At 35.3% G+C, this 20,952-nt stretch overlaps 2 protein-coding genes and 1 long non-coding RNA gene across 4 annotated transcripts; 2 read left to right on the top strand and 1 right to left on the bottom strand.

Annotated features, from left to right (window-relative positions):
* Positions 1–1,419: 1,419 nt before the first annotated feature.
* LOC140753786 (pickpocket protein 28) lies at positions 1,420–12,225 on the top strand. The gene is made up of 14 exons (XM_073088570.1): positions 1,420–1,670; positions 2,913–3,098; positions 3,809–3,938; positions 4,014–4,135; positions 4,578–4,683; positions 5,275–5,429; positions 5,837–5,948; positions 6,802–6,894; positions 7,829–7,968; positions 9,074–9,204; positions 9,884–9,943; positions 10,102–10,306; positions 11,530–11,703; positions 12,041–12,225. The coding sequence occupies exons 1-14, from the start codon at positions 1,549–1,551 to the stop codon at positions 12,123–12,125; spliced, it is 1,821 nt and encodes a 606-aa protein (XP_072944671.1). The 5' UTR covers positions 1,420–1,548; the 3' UTR covers positions 12,126–12,225.
* A 35-nt stretch (positions 12,226–12,260) lies between these two features.
* LOC140753787 (uncharacterized) lies at positions 12,261–14,045 on the bottom strand. 2 transcript variants are annotated; one of them, XR_012103601.1, is made up of 3 exons: positions 13,887–14,033; positions 12,637–12,957; positions 12,261–12,589 (listed from the first exon to the last, which is right to left on the bottom strand). It is a non-coding gene; the product is annotated as an uncharacterized LOC140753787 (long non-coding RNA). The 2 variants fall into 2 exon arrangements; XR_012103600.1 differs by having other exon boundaries at positions 12,261–12,957; positions 13,887–14,045.
* On the top strand, positions 13,730–19,534 carry Ing3 (Inhibitor of growth family, member 3). The gene is made up of 11 exons (XM_073088569.1): positions 13,730–13,918; positions 14,460–14,531; positions 14,788–14,985; positions 15,501–15,642; positions 16,062–16,167; positions 16,594–16,683; positions 17,040–17,163; positions 17,543–17,660; positions 17,983–18,075; positions 18,486–18,624; positions 19,210–19,534. Exons 1-11 carry the CDS (start codon positions 13,891–13,893, stop codon positions 19,327–19,329), a joined length of 1,230 nt encoding a protein of 409 aa, XP_072944670.1. The 5' UTR covers positions 13,730–13,890; the 3' UTR covers positions 19,330–19,534.
* Positions 19,535–20,952: the final 1,418 nt, after the last annotated feature.

Here is a 20,952-nt window from a genome sequence, read left to right as displayed (position 1 = left end):
TAAACTCAAATATAATAGGAAAAACAACGCGTGTAAAAGTATTATTTTTGCGTATCTATTTTACGTCGTATACGTCGTATACGTCGATTAAATTATTTTAATATACTAACACAATATATGTAATGAAAGCACAATTAGAGTAAATTGAATTTTTATATTCAAGTGTTAAATAATATTTGACCTATGTAAGTATTTATGTTGTGAATTTTTTTTTTTGGAAAATATGACTCCAAAAAAAATATCTTTAAAACTTTTTAACATTCTTTTAAATTAGGAATCACTTGTATAATACATGTTCGATACAGCTCTATGCGTACCGGAGCAGATAATTATGATAATGAAACTTAAAAAGCGTTGTGTTTTTTTACTTATTTGGAAAAATATCATTATAATATACTTATCATTCTTCGCGTGTCGAACGATCACTTCGGGCACACGCCTCTATCTCCAGGGAACACCTACCTATAATTTTAAGCTAATTTGAAACTAATGAATTGAAAATTGACTTTGTTGTTCACAACAACGTATTGAAGTCATAATTACACGTTGTTTGTAATTACGTTTGTAGATATGGATATTCCAAGCATCCATTTGAATTTCATAATTTTTATGGAGCTCCCTAGGGCTATTTCGCTGACATAATGGACGTTTTAGTTCAAACCGAGCCCAAATTAACAGAACAAATTAACAAAACTCCTCAAACCGTGACTGGTGTCAGTCATTACTGGACGTCATGAGGCGACACTCGAGGTATTGTAGTTACTGATATTATTATTTTCATATATGTGCACAAAAATTATTTAAAGTTTTAAAAATTTTGACCACATCTTCTAAATATTGTCTTCCAAATTTTCAATTGCCACTCTTTGTGAGAACACTCTTTTCGCTTTGCAAACTTACCGGACTGTCCATTTTCTTTTATCGTTTTTTTTTTTGATCTGCTAATACGCATCGTCTTATTTCTTATAAATGCTTACCTCTTTTACTGTCTGTATTTATTCTCCCTTCCAATACGATACACAGAGTCCCTGATCCCTTTGAGGCAAGTTGAAATTTATAAGCTTAGCTTAGCTTATTCATTTAAAAGCTACAACTTCAATCATCAATCAAGATTAATTGATGATTGAAGTTACCGGACTGTCCATTTTCTTTTCCTTTAATAGTTTTTTTTTTGATCTGCTAAAACGCATCGTCTATTTGAAATGAGATAATTTTAGTTGGTATTACTATAATAAATATATAGGTAAATTATGTTGCGGAACCCTAAGATGATCGCTGACACCGAGGTCGCAGTTAAACTGTTGTTTTATCAACAACAATGATCGGTTCTTTACATCATTCGCGACGCCTCGAACCGTAGGTTAAGATACTCGTAATTAGCGCACAAATAAATCACACTTCGATCTAGACAGTGTAGGTTAGCTTAAGATTTATTTTAATAAATTAAGTTTACGAAAAGCTCGCTTTTTGTTGGTCCGCCGACGTAGCAAATATTACCGCAGTCGTTAGGATACTCTCGGGTCAGTTTGTGATAGATTAGGCAACTCTATGTATAGAGAATCGCGTCGCGAGTCGCCTGGGCGACTATCGAGCCCCGTCGTCAAGAATCCGTTATCTATGGACATAAATATTGATATTGACAACCAAGAGAGACCAGTAACAACACTATTGTAAGTGTAATTCAATTGTTCTTGTATTGCTTCACCTCGCCTATAACCCATCACTATTTTTAACATAGATCCGTTTAGTTTCGGAGGTATAACTCATAAGGATACAATAGCTTACGAACCACATATGACACAACTTTTAAGGCCCTTCTCTTTGTCCCACACTGGTGGAATCCCCAATGCGCTAAAATGTTAGAATGTCACAAAGTTAGAATATTAATTGTTAAACGGTCTACTTAATGCATGTCTACTTATAATAAGGGGACAAACATAATAGTTATAGGTATTACCGTTAATAATTTTAAAATAATAGTGAGAATAATATTAACGATAGGTAGTAATCACATAATGACACAAATACTTTACTTAAAAGAACGTAATATATCAATTTCATAAATATCATAACCATATTAAAACGAGCAAAATCTACAATTCTAAAAATGTTTATCAACTTTATGTTCGCGTATTGCGTATTTTATTTTACCGAATATAAACAATTCCTAACTGTTTAATAAACTCTGATCATTGAAGGAAATATTTATAAACAAGTAGCTGACCCGGCAAACGTTGTGTTGCCATATAAATAAAAAATGTTAATAGTGAACAACCCTTATTACTTAGGGTTATGAAAAATAGCTAGTAGCCGATTCTCAGACCTACTGAATATGCATACAAAATTTGGTGAAAATCGATAAATCCGTTCCGGAGGAGTACGGTAACTAACATTGTGACACGAGAATTTTATATATACTTAAGATGACAAAAAGTAATTTGTAACGCGATAATAAACATATACCCACCTTGCAATTACAGATGCGTTGCTTCTTCTGAGGACTAAGATAGTCGCTCACATGTAGAGCTGCTCCACGCGAGAAATAGGTGTAGCTGTGGCACGTTCCCCGTTGGTTCCTACTGCCGTTCAATATAATAATTGGAAGGTAGAACCCATTGTGGTTCGACTCCGGTGGCACCACCGCCTATTTCTGCCTCATAACAGCAGTGTTAAGGGCTGCTGTGTTCTGTGTGTTTAAAGGGTGTAGTAACTGTGTTTCCGAGGTGTTCCAGCTTTGTCAACTTAGCACATCTGTGGCCAACGTAAGGTAGGAATATATTATCTTATATGGGGTTGATTACAGATATCCATCGGCGGCAGAAGGCACTTACCATCAGGTGGACTACATACCCGTCTGCTACTCCTATATGTAATACAAAACAATATCGTAATAACTGCCTTTAACCTTTTAGATCGAACAGCACTGAGAGAATTCCAGATTTGGAAAATAATGTCAAGGAAGTTAAGAAGATTAAAGATGACGGTCACAAGAAAGAAAAATTAAAGTTGATTAAAGAATATTTCATTGACTATACCGCAAATTCTAATCTTCATGGACTCAGATACATTGGAGAGAAAAAGAGAACGCCTGTTGAAAAGTAAGTTTTTAATAATGAGCATCCGCGCTCGGAATCTATTTACTGATTTTAAGATTAGCCTACAAAGGACAATGAAAATGTTACAACAATTTATACTTACTTATATTTTTGTACAGTGCAAATTAGTTATACGCTAGTTATGGAAACTTCTTTAAACCATAGACGCCTTAGTCCTCTCTCGTGGACCTAGTTTTTGGAATAAGTCTTTACTCGGACGCATACTTCTAATCTCAGTACACATTTTACCTAGTATATATCATCTCTATATATAGCAGTGATAGCCTAGTGGTTAAGAAACTCGGCCTCTCGATCGAGGGGTCCGAGGTTCAAATCCCAGGCACGCACCTCTGATTTTTCAAAATGATGTGTGTATTAGAAAATCACTTGCTTAAACGATGAAGGAAAACATCGTGAGGAAACCTGCATACCTGAGAGATTTATTAAAAAAAATCTGTAAGGTATGTGAAATCTACCAATACGCACTTGGCCAGCGCGGTGGACTATCGCCTAATCCTTCTCACTTTAAGAGGAGACCCGTGCCCAGCAGTGGTACAATAATGGTTTGTGTATTGACTCTATTGTCAATACATGCTGAGCCTTTTTTGTAGACAGGTTCAAAAGTATACTTTAATAAAGATTTATCGAAGAGATAGAAAATATAGTTTTATTACTTAAAGTAATCTCATATTATGTATTACCATACTTTTCAGAATATTTTGGCTATTCATGTTCATATTATGCGTGGTATTCTGCTCGTTTCTTATACGGAAGGTTTGGATAAAATGGACTGAGAGTCCAGTGATTGTCAGCTTCGCTGAAAATTCAACTCCAGTTTGGCAAGTAGGTATAACTCAATAATTTATTATTATAAATATTTCAATTTGAATAATAACATCTCCCTTTTATTTTTTCCAGATTCCTTACCCAGCTATTACCGTTTGCTTCGAAACCAAGGCAATGCAAACGAGGTTCAATTTCACCAAATATTACCATATGTATCTTAATGAGACCACTAAAGCTAATCTAACAGAAGAAGAGTAAGTATTTGTAATATTTCATACGTAACTATTTTTTATTGCTATAGCTAAAAAGTTTGCAATCCATCCAAATATAAGTGATCATTGCTCATCACACAGCCTACCATTATCTGTGGAAATACCAAGATCAGCACGATCTATGCGAAGAAAAGGACTTTTACCAGCATAATCCGACCATTAACATTTTAAATTCAAACTAGCCAACCCGGCAAACGTTGTGTTGCCATATAAATAAAAAAATGTTAAGGGTGAACAACCCTTATCACTTAGGGGTATGAAAAATAGATAGTAGCCGATTCTCAGACCTACTGAATATGCATATAAAATTTGGTGAAAATCAGTAAAGCCGTTTCGGAGGAGTACGGTTACTAACATTTTGACACGAGAATTTTATATACAAGATAATGTAGCTTTCATATTACATGTATTGCTTTTTTTTCAGGATGCATACTTTTGAAGATGTTGCGATGGTTTGCGATGACCATTTAGCTCCTGAAACAGGCCGGAAGTTTTCACCCGGAAACGTAACAATAGACAATATTAAAAGGGTATGTGAGGATTATTTTACAATTATTGCTTAGTATTATTTTTCCATTCATAATAAGTATACTCTTACGCTGTAAAAATTTTACTCTTGACAGCCTTTTTCTTTCATATTTCGTAACGTTTAAGATCGTCACACGGTACGTCACAGAAAAATTAAAAAAAAATCTTACTTACTTAATCGCTCCACATTCTCGCGAGAATCTCGCGAGAACGCGAGAAAACGAAATGTGGAGACGATTTAAGAATAAAACAATTGACGTGAATTGATGTCACTGTTCCAAATTTTAAACTGTACCCTTACTATGAGTGTTTACATTTTGACAAATATGACTGTTTTGGTATTTGTTTACGTGTTTACCCATACAAGTTCCAATCAGCACCCCTAGCGGATAATATCAGAACTTGGAAATTGTATGTGCCAATACGTAAACAAATACCAAAACAGTCCTATTTGTCAAAACGTAAAAACTCATGGTAAGGGTACTGTTGCCTATTTAAATAACTAATACCATTCTATCTATGTACTGACCGAATCACCAAGGTAAATGACATCCAAACTATTGAAACTAATACCTATTTAAATTACTTTATAGCTCTCGGCCAATTTACGGGAATTATTCTTCGGTTGCAAGTGGCAGGGCGAGTTGTTAGACAACTGTGAAGCTTTATTTTCTCCAATTATTACAGAAGAAGGTTTATGTTACACTTTCAACACTTTAGGCGCCGATCAACTATTCAGAACTGAGAAGTAATTTTATTTTTTTACAATAAAACGCTTTATCTTCTAGCTTATAATGGCTTACTCTGTATTTATGACATACTAGCTGACCCGGCAAATTTTGTACCGCCTCAAAATGCACTTATCAAATATATTTCATATAAAATATAGCTTATATTACACGTAGATAATGTAGCTTTCGAATGGTGAAAGAATTTTTAAAATCGCTCCAGTAGTTTTTGAGCCTATTCATTACAACCAAACATGCAAACAAAGTTTTCCTCTTTATAATATTAGTGTAGATGAAATTATCTAAGTATCTAATTACCTATTGAGTTGTATTCTTAAGTATTAACCAAATCGTGTACAATCTATGCATATGATTGGCGTCAGCCATCAAACATTTAAAGATTTTAATACGATTCGTTTTTCTTAAGTTTACATACGGAATACGAATACATGGAATCAAGAAATTTGACAACAACATGGACCTTGGAAGGAGGTTACCCACTCTCTACTCCACTCAAAACATATCCACATCGAGGATCTGTAAGTAACTACTGACAAACACAACCAAATTCAAAACCACTGTAGATAAACTTCGATAGAGCAAGTCGTTTCTATACCCCACTGCTGGGCTTGGTTCTCTTAGCACATAACTGGAGGAAGCATAGAGAATGTTCTCCAAACGAGTGGATTTTAAGAGGAAAGTTTGGGTTCGCGGCAATTGCCTATATGTCACCAAACAGGTTACTTATATTCTTGACTGCAACTGCAAGATATTTTATGTCTTACTACTGTGAACAAGTCTCTACTTAAAACGGAGGGAGCCCTGGAGCGTACTCCAACACGGATATAAGGATGGTTATGGATTAGTGGCTGACCCGCATCGGATGTTGTTAAACCGCCCCCCAAAAAGATTTAAGAACAACCATGCGATCTTAACAATTGAACGACGACAATTGAACATGCCTTCGAAACACGTAAGCGTGTATGTTTAGCCATCAGCAGTCTCCCAAACTACCGACCACGCCAAATATTAGGTATTTAACATTATAGATCGGTTTGATTCTTAATAATTAATCTAAATACACACTTATATAGTATGTTTGATGATCTCTAGCGGCTTATAAGGGGCGGTCTGCGCCGGGCCTCCGATCCTGCGGGAGCCTCCAAACACATTTGCTAAAAAAAGGTCGTCAGATCCAAACAATCTATGTGTAACTTAGCGAAAAAAACTCACCGAATCACAGGCGAATACTTATATGACACATTTGTCATTTTGTAAAAAAACATTATTCTTTTTACACTTCTGGGGGCCATTCAACATTCAGCCTCCGATGACCTTAGTCCGCCTATGTTTGTGATTTTGTTTTCTTGCAGTTAATACTTTTTTTCGCAGGGCTACGGTGCAAAGGCCGGTCTAGTTATGTTACTAACTGGCAAGAGAATCGACATGGATTATCTATGTAAAGGTCCAGTTCAAGGTTTCAAGGTAATATAGCAATATGTTTTGTAAGAACTTTCATAACAGCAATACTAATCAAAAACACAAAATACTTATTTTCTTACATAGAAAATTATATTTTTGTTAATGAATTATGTACCTTATCAAAAATATACCTACCTAATACAATTACTGATATTGAGAACAATTAAATCCATATTTGGGTTCAATACACGACCGATATAAATTTCATTCCAGTGTTTAGGATTATTTAGGATCCATATGATTTCATTTCAATAGAAAGAAAAAAGCAACTAGTAATGCTAATGCTAAGGAAAATATATAAGATAGAAAAATACGTAGCTTCGTAGCTCGACTGTTGAGGCACCACGGCGGTACCTTTTTTTTTTTTTGTCGTGGGGGAAACCTTCAAAAGGTACCCGACAACGTGGGAGCGACGCCGAGTTATGTGGGATTTTTACCGCACTAAAACCCCCCCGGTGGCCGTCCTCTGCGCTGCGTTGAGGGCTCCGGGATCTCCAAAGGAACGCAACCGGAGTCCTCTTAGCGCGTTGCCCCGTAGGGCTCCGCCCAGGTGAGCTTGACGCTCGCCACACCATCTGGTGTATACGACGGTATGCGACCACACATACCGTCGTCCTTCCCGGGGCCGCTGGCCGGGCGGTTCGAGCTCCCACTCTTGCCGCCCGCAACCCCGGAAGCCCCCTTTTAGTCGCCTCTTACGACAGGCAGGGGATACCGTAGCTCTATTCTAGTCCCGGAACTACAGGGACAACCACGGCGGTACCTATTTCTGCCTTAAAACAAGAAAATCAAGCGATCCTGTACGAGGGATTGCAACTCAATCCTCAGAAATAGCGACGCGTCTGTAACCGATCTGAGGTTGACTATAGATCATTTACCATCGAGAGATTGCATGTTCATTACTACTTCTATATTATATGTCAATGTGTTATTGTAGATATTGCTCCACAACCCCGCCGAGTTGCCACGTCTTTCGCAGCAGTATTTCAGGCTACCACTCTCCCAAGAAGTAGTGGTCGCAGTCAAACCGAACATGATGACGACGTCAGAGGGACTCAGGCCCTACGATGCTTTAAGGTATTAATATGAGGCATTAAGGTATTCTTCGTGATGTTTGACTTAACTGTAAGAGCAAGTGATATTTTGTGTGTGTTACCCGAATCTAAGTAGGTATATATAACTTAAAGGTGACTGACTGACATAGTGATCTATCAACGCACAGCCCAAACCACTCGACGGATCGGGCTGAAATTTGGCATGCAGGTAGATGTTATGACGTAGGCATCCGCTAAGAAAGGATTTTGATCAATTCTACCCCCAAGGGGATAAAATAGGGGATGAAAATATTACTTCGTAACGCGAGCGAAGCCGCGGGCAAAAGCTCGTCTTCTTATAAAGCATGAGGGTAGAAAGTCTCATAATTTTTTTTTTAATTTATTATAGGCATGGCCTCTGAAATTTGACTTGAGGTTCTAACCTACACCCCGGTGCGAGACTGAGACCATCATTACTAATATTTTCAATTTTTATATAGTATTCATATGTGTATATACCCACACGTGTAAGTGTATACTTGGTCATGAACGACAACAACACATTTGTAATCAACTGCAGGTGGCGGTTATTTAGATATCATCTGGATTTGAATGATGTATGGGTAATAATGTCTGTTTAAAGTCAGATAGAGGGCATACTCATTTGTTACTTCCGTCAGATAAAATAAATAATAATTGGCCAAGAACTAACACACGGAGATTTCCGTACCTACCATCAATTAACAAAAATCACAGACAAACAGCAAAGGTAAGTAATAGGGTCCAGTTTTCGCCCTTTGGGTACGGATCCCTTTAAACGTACTGCATGGCAATGAATTAAAGGCAAATTAATTTAATCCTTATCCTTACAAATATTATAAATCCGAAAGTAACTCTGTCTGTCTCTTTCTTCTTCTTCACGCCTAAACCACTGAACCGATTTTAATGAAATTTTGTACAAAGATAATCTGAGACCCGAGAAAGGACATAGGATAGTTTTTATCCCGGAATAAACGAACTGAACTTTCATTCCAATGAAGGTACGAATTTTCAGTTTTATGTATGTTAGTATGTCATATTATTTTCTTTTAAAAACTAGTTTAAAATAAATTAATTACTTACATTGAAATAATCATGTCTATTTGCAGACGCCAGTGTTATTTCCCCAGCGAGCGATACCTTCAATACTTCAAAATTTACACTCAAGCTAATTGTGAAATGGAGTGTTTGACTAATTTCACCTATACGAGATGTGGATGTATACATTTTGGACTGCCGCGTGAGTATTTTGTACTAAAATATAATAGCTACAATTAGAAAATAAAATATTTTTTTGGAATTGGTTGATGATACCTATACCTAATTATTTAATGAAGGTGGGAGTAACCTTCTGTAGTTCGATTTGGGCGGTACCACCGCCACACCTATCTCTGTCTAATAACAGCAGTGTTAAGTGCTTCTGTATTCTGGTTTGATAGGAGACTTATTTTTCCGAGTCATTCCAGCTTATTGCTCAGTGTGCACGCATCAGTGGCCGAACCCAGGCAGGAATCTAGTCTTATTTGGGGTTGATTATAAATGTCCATGGGCGGCAGTAGCCACTTACCTACTATCAGGTGGACTGCATGCTCGTCTGCTACTTGTATATTATAACAAGTATTTACCAACATAGGTAGATTGATACATAAAAGTGGTACTAGATGTAGAGGTCATGATCCAATACACCATGTTACATTTCTACTTCCGTTTATACATAGAAAAGCAAGCGCAAGTATCGTCCTCGACATTTCAAAACGCTTCACGATTCTGGCATTTCGCTTGAACTATTGAATCCTCATCCTACGCTTTATTATGCATTACTAAGCATTGTAGACGTTTTAGAAAGAGGTCATGCTACCTTCCATCTAACATACAAATAAAAGTTATCTTAAGGCTTGTTTTATTTTATTCTTTCTAAGGTGGACCTGACATGAAAGTGTGCAGCGCAGGCAGCATGAAATGCATAAAAGACGCTCAAAGTAAGTGAAACAAGTAACAAATACAGGATGGCGCAAAATTATCATCCTATTTTGTTACAGGTCCTTAAAGATTTCTATTACTCAAAATCACTTTTTTATTTAGTACAAAAGTTATTCAAAAACATATATACGTACATGAATGTATACATATATTTTAGTGGAACTCGTGACTGTGGAAATTCAGTCTGGTATAGATGAAAAGATGAGTGACAACGACACGTTACGCGAGGCTCGTGAAGTCGCGGCGCGGTGCCGGTGCCTGCCCGCCTGCACCTCCATCGAGTATGAAGCTGAGACGTCACAAGCGGACTTCGATTGGAAAGCTCTGTACCGAGCCTTCAACCAAAAGATCGACAGCGACGAGTAAGTACTTCATCTTTATCAAACCAGTTACCCAACCACTTTAAATAGGTAACCACAATTTGCACTGGACCACCACAACTTCGCTCTCGCCCTTATGAGTATTGTGTTCTTGCGGTATTGTCTTACGCCTGATTCTAGTAGGCAGAAAAATCGAAATTTCTATTGCAAGGCATAAATCCTATATGCAAACAATTGTTACTTCCATTAGTATCTTATTAGTTATACGGCTTTCGAAGTTTGCAAATAAATGATGTAAATTATTGTAACATGGGACATTTGATAAGTAAAATAGAAAGATACTTCACCACCATAAAATTGGATGAAGCCACAAATAGCGGATTTGTACTAACAATTTTTATATTAATTCTTGACATATAAAAAAATTGAGAAAAAATAGCCATAAATAACTAATACTACGTAATTTACGTAATAAGTATTTCAAATATTTTAGAGATATTTAAGCACGGAGACGTGGCAAAATTTATTTACGCAACAATTTCAATTCTCTAAACTGGATACACTTTCTTGTTAGGCGTGTCTATCACTTATCTATCTATGTATTGCCAGAAGTTGTAGAAGAGCGGTAAGCAATATAATTCGAAATTATTTCTGGAAGATCCTTAGCAGGATGTATGCAACGATATGATTGCGTTTGACCGTGACCGTCACATGTAAACTAAGGGGGAGCATGTTACTATTACTAAATCACCACATCAATTGTTTGATAGCGCATGAAAGGATATGACCGCTCTATTATTTAATACTTCCCTGTAACTTAAATATAAGATGCTACGTACTATAAAATATGTATGACGTCATTAATAATAATAAACTACCACTAATATAGGTACTAAACTACCACTAACTATAATAATAAACTACCTACTATTCAATAGTTACAAATCCCTGTTTGGTAACCATCCAGCCAAGCACCTATCTACCATTGCAATAGAACCAGGAAAACAATTGATAGCTTGTACGTAATAATTTACTCATTCTTAAATCTTCTCCATGGTAAACAAAGCTCTATATATTTAGGTTTGCTTGTGTTTTTATAGAAATACGATTTCTAAACCAAATGTCCAATTGTTTTCCCCCTCATACCCCATTTCGATAATTTACGGAGATGTTTAAAACTATATTCATTCAATAAAATCACAAATGAAATCTGAATGTAGTTGTGTTGTTTGTTCTTATTGGTAATTAATTTAATTTTCTTTCAGCATGTACTTCTCAAGAGTGATGATATTTTTCAAGGAAGCACAATTCATTACATCGCGTCGATCTGAACTTTATGGACAAACTGACTTTCTTGCTAATTGTGGTGGCCTTCTCGGACTGTTTATGGGATTTTCCTTCCTAAGTGTAGCTGAAATCATCTATTTCCTTACTTTGAGGTAAGCGTTATTTTTAAACATTAAAATGTTGTTAATCACCAGTATTAATGACAAAAAACAATGAAATAAAAACACTGGTAAAAACAGAGACATGTCTATGGGTTTGAACATAGACTGATATCAGAAATTATAGAAAAAAATACGTTTGTATTATTATTACTTGAGTGTTAAAAAACACTTTTTACCTCACACATATTAGAGAAATAGTTAAGCTAATGAATCTAGAAAACGTGCGTAGAAATATGCGCGAAAGAGGCGCAGTTGAGAAATTAGTTTAATTCTAATGTAGCAAATACCGTGAACGGATTATTTATTTACTGAACATTATTTTTTGCAGATTATGCTGTTTAATAAGTAAGCATCGAAGCGCGCGTAAGAAGGAATTCAATGAAACTTGGCCCAAACTCAAAAACTACGAGTAAACACGCTATTTGATTTAAAAAATCGTAACAATTTATTCCATTTACACGTTTGCTAACTTCTAGTTACATAAATTAATTGCACTGTTATTTGTAAAGTCATTGTGTAATGTTTAAATTTTATTCAATAAAAATATCTAAAGAAAACACTTTTATTTCATAACGACTATTCTTAAGTATTTAAATATACTTAATGTTTGCCACAATATCAGTGTTATAATTTATAAATAATGGAAATAAAGACAGCGGAATGTTTTGATTACTTAAAAAACAGTTTTAGGTTAATTTAACGAGAAATAATCTAATGTATATGGCAAAGGATTAAATTTATTATTGTACGAAGCCGTGCGCTCGTGCATAGCGCACGAGACAGCGTATGAGGTCAAGCGAAATAGTTGTAAAATATGGAAGAAAAACCTATTATCAGATGTTTAATAGACTGTAAGAGATTATTAACAGCAATGAAACTACTTATATTAAATAAACATGACACTTTTTTCCATATCGATTAAACTATAAAGTGAATAATGGACAAAGATCTGCCTTACAGTTATAACGCACCGGAAGTACATGTTAAATTATAAAGCTTATTAATATTAGACTTCTTCTTCAAACAGTACTTGGGCCACTTGGCTTCTTCTTAGGGGCATAGCCAATCCTGTTGTGAATTTCGTCAGTTGTTTTAGTGCCAGGAGCCAACGATTTCGGTGTATCTTCCTGCATCTCGTTAGCAGCCGAAGAATTGTTTGCTAACTCACGACGATACGTCTCGTACTCTTGTAAATCGCTCAGTTTTAACACTACTTCTGTTAATGGTCGCCTGATCATTTTGTATCTGCAACAAGAAAACATGAAATTATATATACCTCTACAACTACTAATTTTACTCTGTGAGGTATTTGTACAGTTTGTTTGGTGGTTATCTATTGTTCATAAGTCATTTTTATTTTTTACAGTGGCACCTCGCGCTGCTCCTCGTGTTAACGAGATTATTTCCGTTGTGTAGACTCTACACTATATATTTTAGTAATTGTACTCTACACTGTAGAGTACAATATCGAACGGAACGATATTGTACTCTACACTGTAGAGTACAATATCGTTCCGAAAAAGATGTATTCTGGAATCAATTCGAATCGAAGTGTCAAAAATCGATCTTCGATCTTTTCAAGGAATCAAGACCAAACAAGCCAACCAAAAATAATCGATCTTTTTGCTCCAAAAGTTCGATTCTTCCATTAATCGATCTCAGATTACTATCCTTGATTCGGTAAACGACCAGCGGGACCAGCGGCACGACGGAGCTCGGCTACACGACGTCTGTGCCAGGATTATCCTATAGGTGTTTTGTCCCTGCCCACTTCCCTTGCCACTCGACCAGTATGTAGCCGCGCGGTAAAGGTAGGAGCCACATAGATTAAATCAAAGAGTATAGTCGCCTATGATTAAATGCACCCATTTAAGTGAATTATGCTGCCAAGATGACTGTGTATTGGGACTTTTATTTTAAATATAATAATTAACACCAAGATATTTTGAAACAATATTTTCGGTTTAGTTTCCGAACATATAACAAGAATACCAACCTGACAGACTAAAATCAATCGACCACTCTCACTCGAGTATTATTATTACGCGTGTGACGTCGTTTATAATACACGTCATCTTGTAAAATTTGTCGTTTAACTGATCTCATTAACGTGTATATATAGCATATACGGATAATTTATTAAAACTATTCAAAGAGAAACTAAATAAACTTACCAAAATGTTGTACCTGGAGGATTATCTTGAAAGTAAGTTCTTTGTTCTATAAAGATTTCACCACGCCTATCGCCATTACGGTTGGCACCACATTTATTGATTTTGTCAATTGTACTGGCGCGAAATTTAATCGCTACCTATGCTACGCTACCTATAGTAGAACTTAACGTTTTAATATTTTATCCATTATAATATGGTTTTAAGTTGGGGAAATACTTTTAGAGAGTTTCGTTATATACATAATAAATTATAATATAAGTTAATAGTTATTTACTTAAAATAACTTATAAGGCACATTATTATAAAATGCCTATTCGGTTAATGTGGCCTAACTTGACTACTTGCCTATTTTGGACCAAAATTTTTCTGTTTCTAGATAAATAATAGTAGACTGGTTATGATCACACCGAAGTAGTTATAATTAAAAAATGTGCGTTAAATATCTATTATTAACCTTATTCATTGTTCCAGCAACAAAGATTTCTGCCATTGAGAATATTTCAACAATACATTTCGGTGGTCATATATTTGTGCTTAATTATACTTAATTAATATTATGAATATTATTTACAGTGATTGAACATCTTCCTCAAGAGTTGAGGGACAGATTCACGGAAATGCGAGAAATGGATTTGTCTGTTCAAAGTTAGTATTTTTTATTTGCTATTTACTGTTTATGAATGTTGGTATAGTGCCATTACGTCCCTAATGTTAATGATCTATCCAAGTATACAGTACTCAAATAAAATTTATTAAACTGCAAGTTGGAAGAAAATAACTTAAGAATGGACTATTCAATAAAAAATATTAAAAACGCAAATATAATTGAATGACCATTTACTTTCATTCTATTTCAAAATGTATCTACTACTATTTACAATGTAATACTATTGTTACATAGACAATATGGACACATTAGAGAAGCGTGTGCGCACTCTATTTGGGAATTGCCGGCGTGGCGAGATGAACACTGAACAAGCTAATACTGAGTACTCCGATATTAAACGTGGGTACAATAAGACTCTGGAGGAGGCCGATGAGAAGGTCACTCTGGCCAACCAGATGTATGATCTTGTTGATCGTTATTTACGCAGACTGGGTAAGTAATGATTTATTAATTAAATCTTCATTATTTGTTCTTTTATAACTTTATTTATTTATTTAAATCTTATACCTAAAATGTGCTACAAAGGCAGACTTAATGCTATGAGCACTTTATTAAAATGTACAAAAATAAAATTGGATTTCATGCTATAAGCATTGATTGATGGACACAACTACAACACAGGTTGTAAAAATAACAAATTAAATAGGAAAAGACTTATAATGTGATACAATAAATAAAATAAATACACAGTAAAGTTTCCTACTCTTTTAAGTAGCTCTGAACACAATTTCCAGATTTTATTTATATTCAATTGTCTCTGAGTGAATTTATATGACTTAATTTATTGTTGTAAAGAACATATTTGTATACATTCCCCGATAAGATCCTTATGAGTATGAAATAGCTCAGTTCTATTCAAACAATTTTATTAAAACATTTAACATTTTACTTCGAATGGTTTATATAAATATGATGATCATATTTAACTGTGTACATTGTATTTGTAGATACTGAACTGCACAAGTTCAAGTGTGAGCTGGAGGCTGACAACAAGGGGATTACTGAGCTGTTGGAGAAACGTTCATTGGATCTGGATGTGAACACCAATCACACCAGCACATCTAACAACAACCATTACAAGGAAAGCCGGTAAGATATATAACACATCAAAGAGCTACCAGGGAAACGGAAAGTTTGAATGCTTTTATTTTACTTAATTGAATGTCTATAAGGTGTCGGAACAATTACACTGTTTGAAGTAAAGGTCTAAAACTCATATACTTACATAGGTTATTTTTTTATACATCGTGTGAGTATGTGTTGTCCTGTGATTGGTCACAGGTATGCTACCCCTGTGGATTAAGTTGAAATGCTTAACACAAGTGTCTCCATTAAAAACCAGAATATAATCCTGCTCAATATTGCTATTTTGGACAGAAATATGTGGCAGTAGCGCCTTTGGGGTCGAACCATGGGTTCTACTATCATCAAAATTTATTATTCATCTCAAAATTTATGATTTATATAATTTCAAAAATAAACTAATTTAAATGTTACATTTGTATCAGATACCGCATCCGCGCTGAGAAGCGCCGCGAGAGCTGGGCGCCGCGCGAGCCCCGCGGACACTCCGCCGGCAATGGGACTGTGCCCAGAAGTGATCCTGCTATGCAGGTACACATATACGGCTATGTTCTAGACTATTTACACATTATCCATGGGTAATCTATCGGTAATTTATACAAATTACAATTTTTATGTTAATCAAAAAGTCTATTTCTTTTCAATTCCATAAGGTTTGGTATGTTTTTGGTGTTTGTTTTTTTTAAACAATTTAATTTCCAATAATAATATAAGATGATACATTTAATTAGTTCTTGAATTTATCCAAAAAAATATTTACAAAATTTTAACAATATTTGTTTCTGTTTTTCGATAAGTATACATTCTATTATCATCATCGACCCATTACTGACCCACTGTTGGGCACGGGTCTCCTCTCAGAATGAAATGGATTAGGCCATAGTCACTATGTTTTTCTTCGCCGTTTAGGTAAGTCATAATTAATTTCTAATATCATTTGAACCAAAATTATTTCAGGTGGCTTTGGGACGTGATTCCTACACTCTGGGTCACGCCGGAAGCACCATTGCCGCTGCGGCTAGTCAAGCCATCGCCGCCACACAACAGGTACCAGAAATATTCTATTTTCATATACTTATTATATCTCATGAATACCTATAGTAGTAATAGGATATTAAAGGACTCTTTGTTAAGAAAAAACTGGCAAATTAGAGGTGAAGATGGTGAAGTAGATACTATATTCTTACTATATGTGACTTGGAATTAGGAATTAAACATTTTTGCAAAGAAAAATAGATACTTATTAAAAAAATACAAAAGTACCCCTAATCTTCCCTTCTCAGTCTCAAATTCTTCTACTTTTAGAAGCTTATTAGTATGTAATAAAATAAAAATAACAATAACTTAATTTTACTCAATAATGATTTAACATCACTCATGACGTTTTTTAACTATGTAAACAGATGTCGCAGGGCCGCCGTACGGCGACGCTCAAAGCGTCGTACGAGGCAGTGACTGGAGGTGAATTGGCTCATCACACTATACACACTCAGCATCACGCTCATCACACCACTCATCATGATCATGGTTAGTAATTAGTTGTCATATTGATACAAAATTTAAGGGTCATAGGTACTATTTTACATTTGTATAGTTTTTTACTCCCCAAAGACCAAAATTCTCATTATGCCACTTTTGTTATCATGTACGAAACATTATTTGTTGAGAGGTCTTATTTTTTCTTCTATACATATTTGAAAATATCAATAGCTTATAGTACTAACTCCACGCTCCATAAAAAGTTCAATTTAATTTTTGGATGACTTCTAATATTTATCAAGAATTTCAGACGATGAATAGGACAATATGCAAAATATTTGTTACATCTAGTGAAACGGTTATTTTCGAACAAATCAGAGGCTCTATTTATTAAGGTCATGTAAATTAATATTTGATATAACTGCAGGTCACGGCATTGCCCCGACCCATAGCCAAAGCAGCGGCAGTGCTCATGGACATCATACTACATCTCACGGACATAGCTCCTCAGCTTCTTCCTCAAACAAACGTCATAACAAACAGAAGTAAGTAATTTAATGTGTACTCCACGACTTGGCAATATAGATTCAAAATTAATGTTCTTATAATAGTCTATGTAAATATTTTTGTTACAAAAATAAAAAGTTAATGAATAACTTTTTATTTTTTTCTTATAATAGGAAATTTGCACTGAATTTGATTTGAACAAGAAATAGTAAATAACATTGGTGATTTTTGTGTTAAATGTGAAATATTTTGTGACTTAACTTTTTTATTATGTTTACTTAGGGTTTCTGCGCGGTTATAATATTAAATATAATTACAAAAATAAAAGTATTTACTAATATGTATATGTTTGTTTTACAGGAAGACTTCATACAGTTCTTCCAGCGGAGTGTCGGTGCACTCCCAACAGGCTGTTGCCGCGGCCGCCAGTCGTTCGTCTTCACCCACTGTTGTGTTAGTTAAATATATAAAACTATTTATTTATTTAGTAGAAATAGATAACATAAAATATAAATTGTATTCGCAAATAAATTTGCTCCATATCGTAGGAACTGCTATGTCTGCATCTGCCTTATTGAAACTAGAAACATTGCTATTAAAAAAAAATATGTAGCAATATAGCACTACAGTTTCTTCATTGATATGTTCTGGTCTTAAGAGTGTGCTGTAGAGGAGAGACTCATATTATGAAATGTTCAACGCATCTCTGGCCAACTTTAAATCACACTCTCAATCTCACCAATACAAATAATTGTGAGATTATTATTACACTCAATTCTATATGTAACATAATATTTAGATATATAACATTCTACCACCATTTATCTATATAATTTCTAAGTATAAATAAACTGTATTTTTAGGGGCATAAATAATGTGGTGAATAACGTGGCCATAGAGGAGCCAATGGAGGAAGAATGGACATACGATCCCAACGAGCCTCGCTACTGCATCTGCAACCAGGTGTCTTACGGCGACATGGTGGCCTGTGACAATCAAGATGTAAGTAGAAAACATTTAATTAACTTAAAAACAGTATCTACTTAAAATGTAAATGTGCATTATAAGAATGCAGTTAAAATGTATTGGACTGCATAACTATTATAGTCCGCGTAAAACTGCTAGTCCGCTCTGAATATAGTAATGAATCGCGTCGCCATAGCAAATTGTATGCCTACACCTGCTCGCATCAACTTCAAAGCGGACTAGCATTTTGGTGAGGACTATACAAGTGTAACAGTTAGCACATATTTTGGTATTTATGGTTTGACCCCATATGATATTACCTCAACAAATATTTACAAACTTACTTTTAATTTAATTGTATTATTAACAGTTTGTTGTACAACGAATTGTTTTATTTTTGAGCGTATGAATGTTTGTGTCTCCTTCTATGGCATGTCCTGTCGTCCACACACCTTAACGGATTATAAATAGGAAGTGGCAATGGATTTGCTTGTGGCGTGTGCAATTGCAGAGTGGCATAGGCTATATTTTTAAGTCATAGGGTTTTTGGTTTGGATTATAATTATCTGTTCTAGTTCAAGTAATGACTATGTGTAATACGTATTCTTAAAATGATTTCAGTGTCCTTTCGAATGGTTCCACTACCCGTGTGTGGGAATCACGGCCCCGCCAAAAGGGAAGTGGTACTGCCCGCAGTGCCAGACTAATATGCGTCGCAATCGCGCCCACCGAAAGAATTAATATAAATTAATATTAATTCATTACATGCCAATGTATAAGGCATATTCGTTGTTTATGTACAACTTTGTAGTAGTGCTTAATAAATACTCTCATAATTATTCGTATTTATTTATTTAATAAACTCCATTTTAAAATGTCATTGTATAAGACATGTATGTTATTGGTGTGCAACATTGTAGTCGTGCTTAATAAATACTCTCATGAATTCGTGTTTCATTTTATTACATCATAAGGTACAGGAACCGACGCTAAAAACCTATCTGAATTCTGCGGCCATTAATAGAGGACCTCTTAAAGACACATTTATGTTTCTTTCTTTTTCTTGTGAGCCTGGCAGTGTGCACTGGAAGACACAATATATTCTAAAAACGGAAATTCAGATTTTTTTTATTTTTCCTGATAAGCCCATTAACGTAGGGAAGTAGCAAAAGTATAATTATTTAAGGTAAAATTCTCTGCCAAGTATAGGGTTAACCCAGGGGTTCCCAATCTTTTGTAACCCGCGGCGCAGTTACAAGTTTAATATTCTTCCACGGCGCCCTGTGCCCTGTCCTAGCTAACTATTTGAAGAAGACAGTCGAAAGAAATAGGTAACTACAATAATAGTAGTTACCTTAGGTTGATCGAAACGAAATTTAAAACACCACAATATGAAATTGTACAATACGTTATTATAAAATAATTTAAACGGAAAACAACAAGAAAGACTTGAGGATAACAAAAATAAAATACGATATTTATTCAGTCAAATCAATGTGAAGGGTGAGCTAAGTGATCTCCGCGCAGTTTTTCAAAGCGGGGAATATCACTTGACACTGCTATTCTCATTTCTTGCTCCACATTGATCCGATATTTGTTCTTTATCACAGCTACATCTGAAAACCCAGCTTCACATAGATATGATGTTTATTTATTTATTTATTTATCGTTACTTCTATCATTACAGGTATTCTTAACCTAAAGCGATAGAGTAGCCCAATTATAGCATTACATAATATAAGATATTAAATATACTGACACTTTTGCGAATTCACTCCAGTGACAACAAAAGACGTCACTTCTATTGTGGACCTCATTAAGAATCCGAACAGCTCTGGTGAGGGGAGCCTTGGCCAGTAGCTTGGTCCTAGCTGCCGGAGGCGCCAACAGCGGCAGGCGATGCCGTCGCCACACATACCGATTTGGCACGCAAATATTTAAAGATTGCAACACTAAAGGGTTGTAAGTCGCCCCTCGAAGTAATTTTGCTATATACGCCACCAACGTAAATTCACGACGCACCCTCAGTTCGTTGTATCCCACCATACCTAACACGAATAGCGTGGGATACATCAAAGGATAAAACGGATATACGCCATATAATTTCATGTACAGGTGCCTTGTAAATTTATTCTGTACACGCTCCAACATTACCGCATACTTTTCTTCATATGGGGACCATATGACAGCACTGTGTTCCAGGTTACTCCTCACCAATGCATCATATAGAACCTTAACTGCGGTAATATTGTTAAAACCTCGCGATTGCCTTAGAACAAAACCCAAGTTCCGCGTGAATTCAAGAGGACCCAAATTGCTGCCTTGGCTCACGCCAGATTTAGTGAAATATGGCTCAGATTCTAC

This window comes from Epargyreus clarus, unplaced genomic scaffold (assembly GCF_041222505.1).
Source record: "Epargyreus clarus isolate Ecla_fem2 unplaced genomic scaffold, WU_Ecla_fem_2.2 ptg000027l, whole genome shotgun sequence".
NCBI lineage: Eukaryota > Metazoa > Arthropoda > Insecta > Lepidoptera > Hesperiidae > Epargyreus > Epargyreus clarus.
The sequence above is the reverse complement of the archived record's forward strand: the minus strand, read 5'-3'. Positions and strand labels throughout refer to the sequence as shown.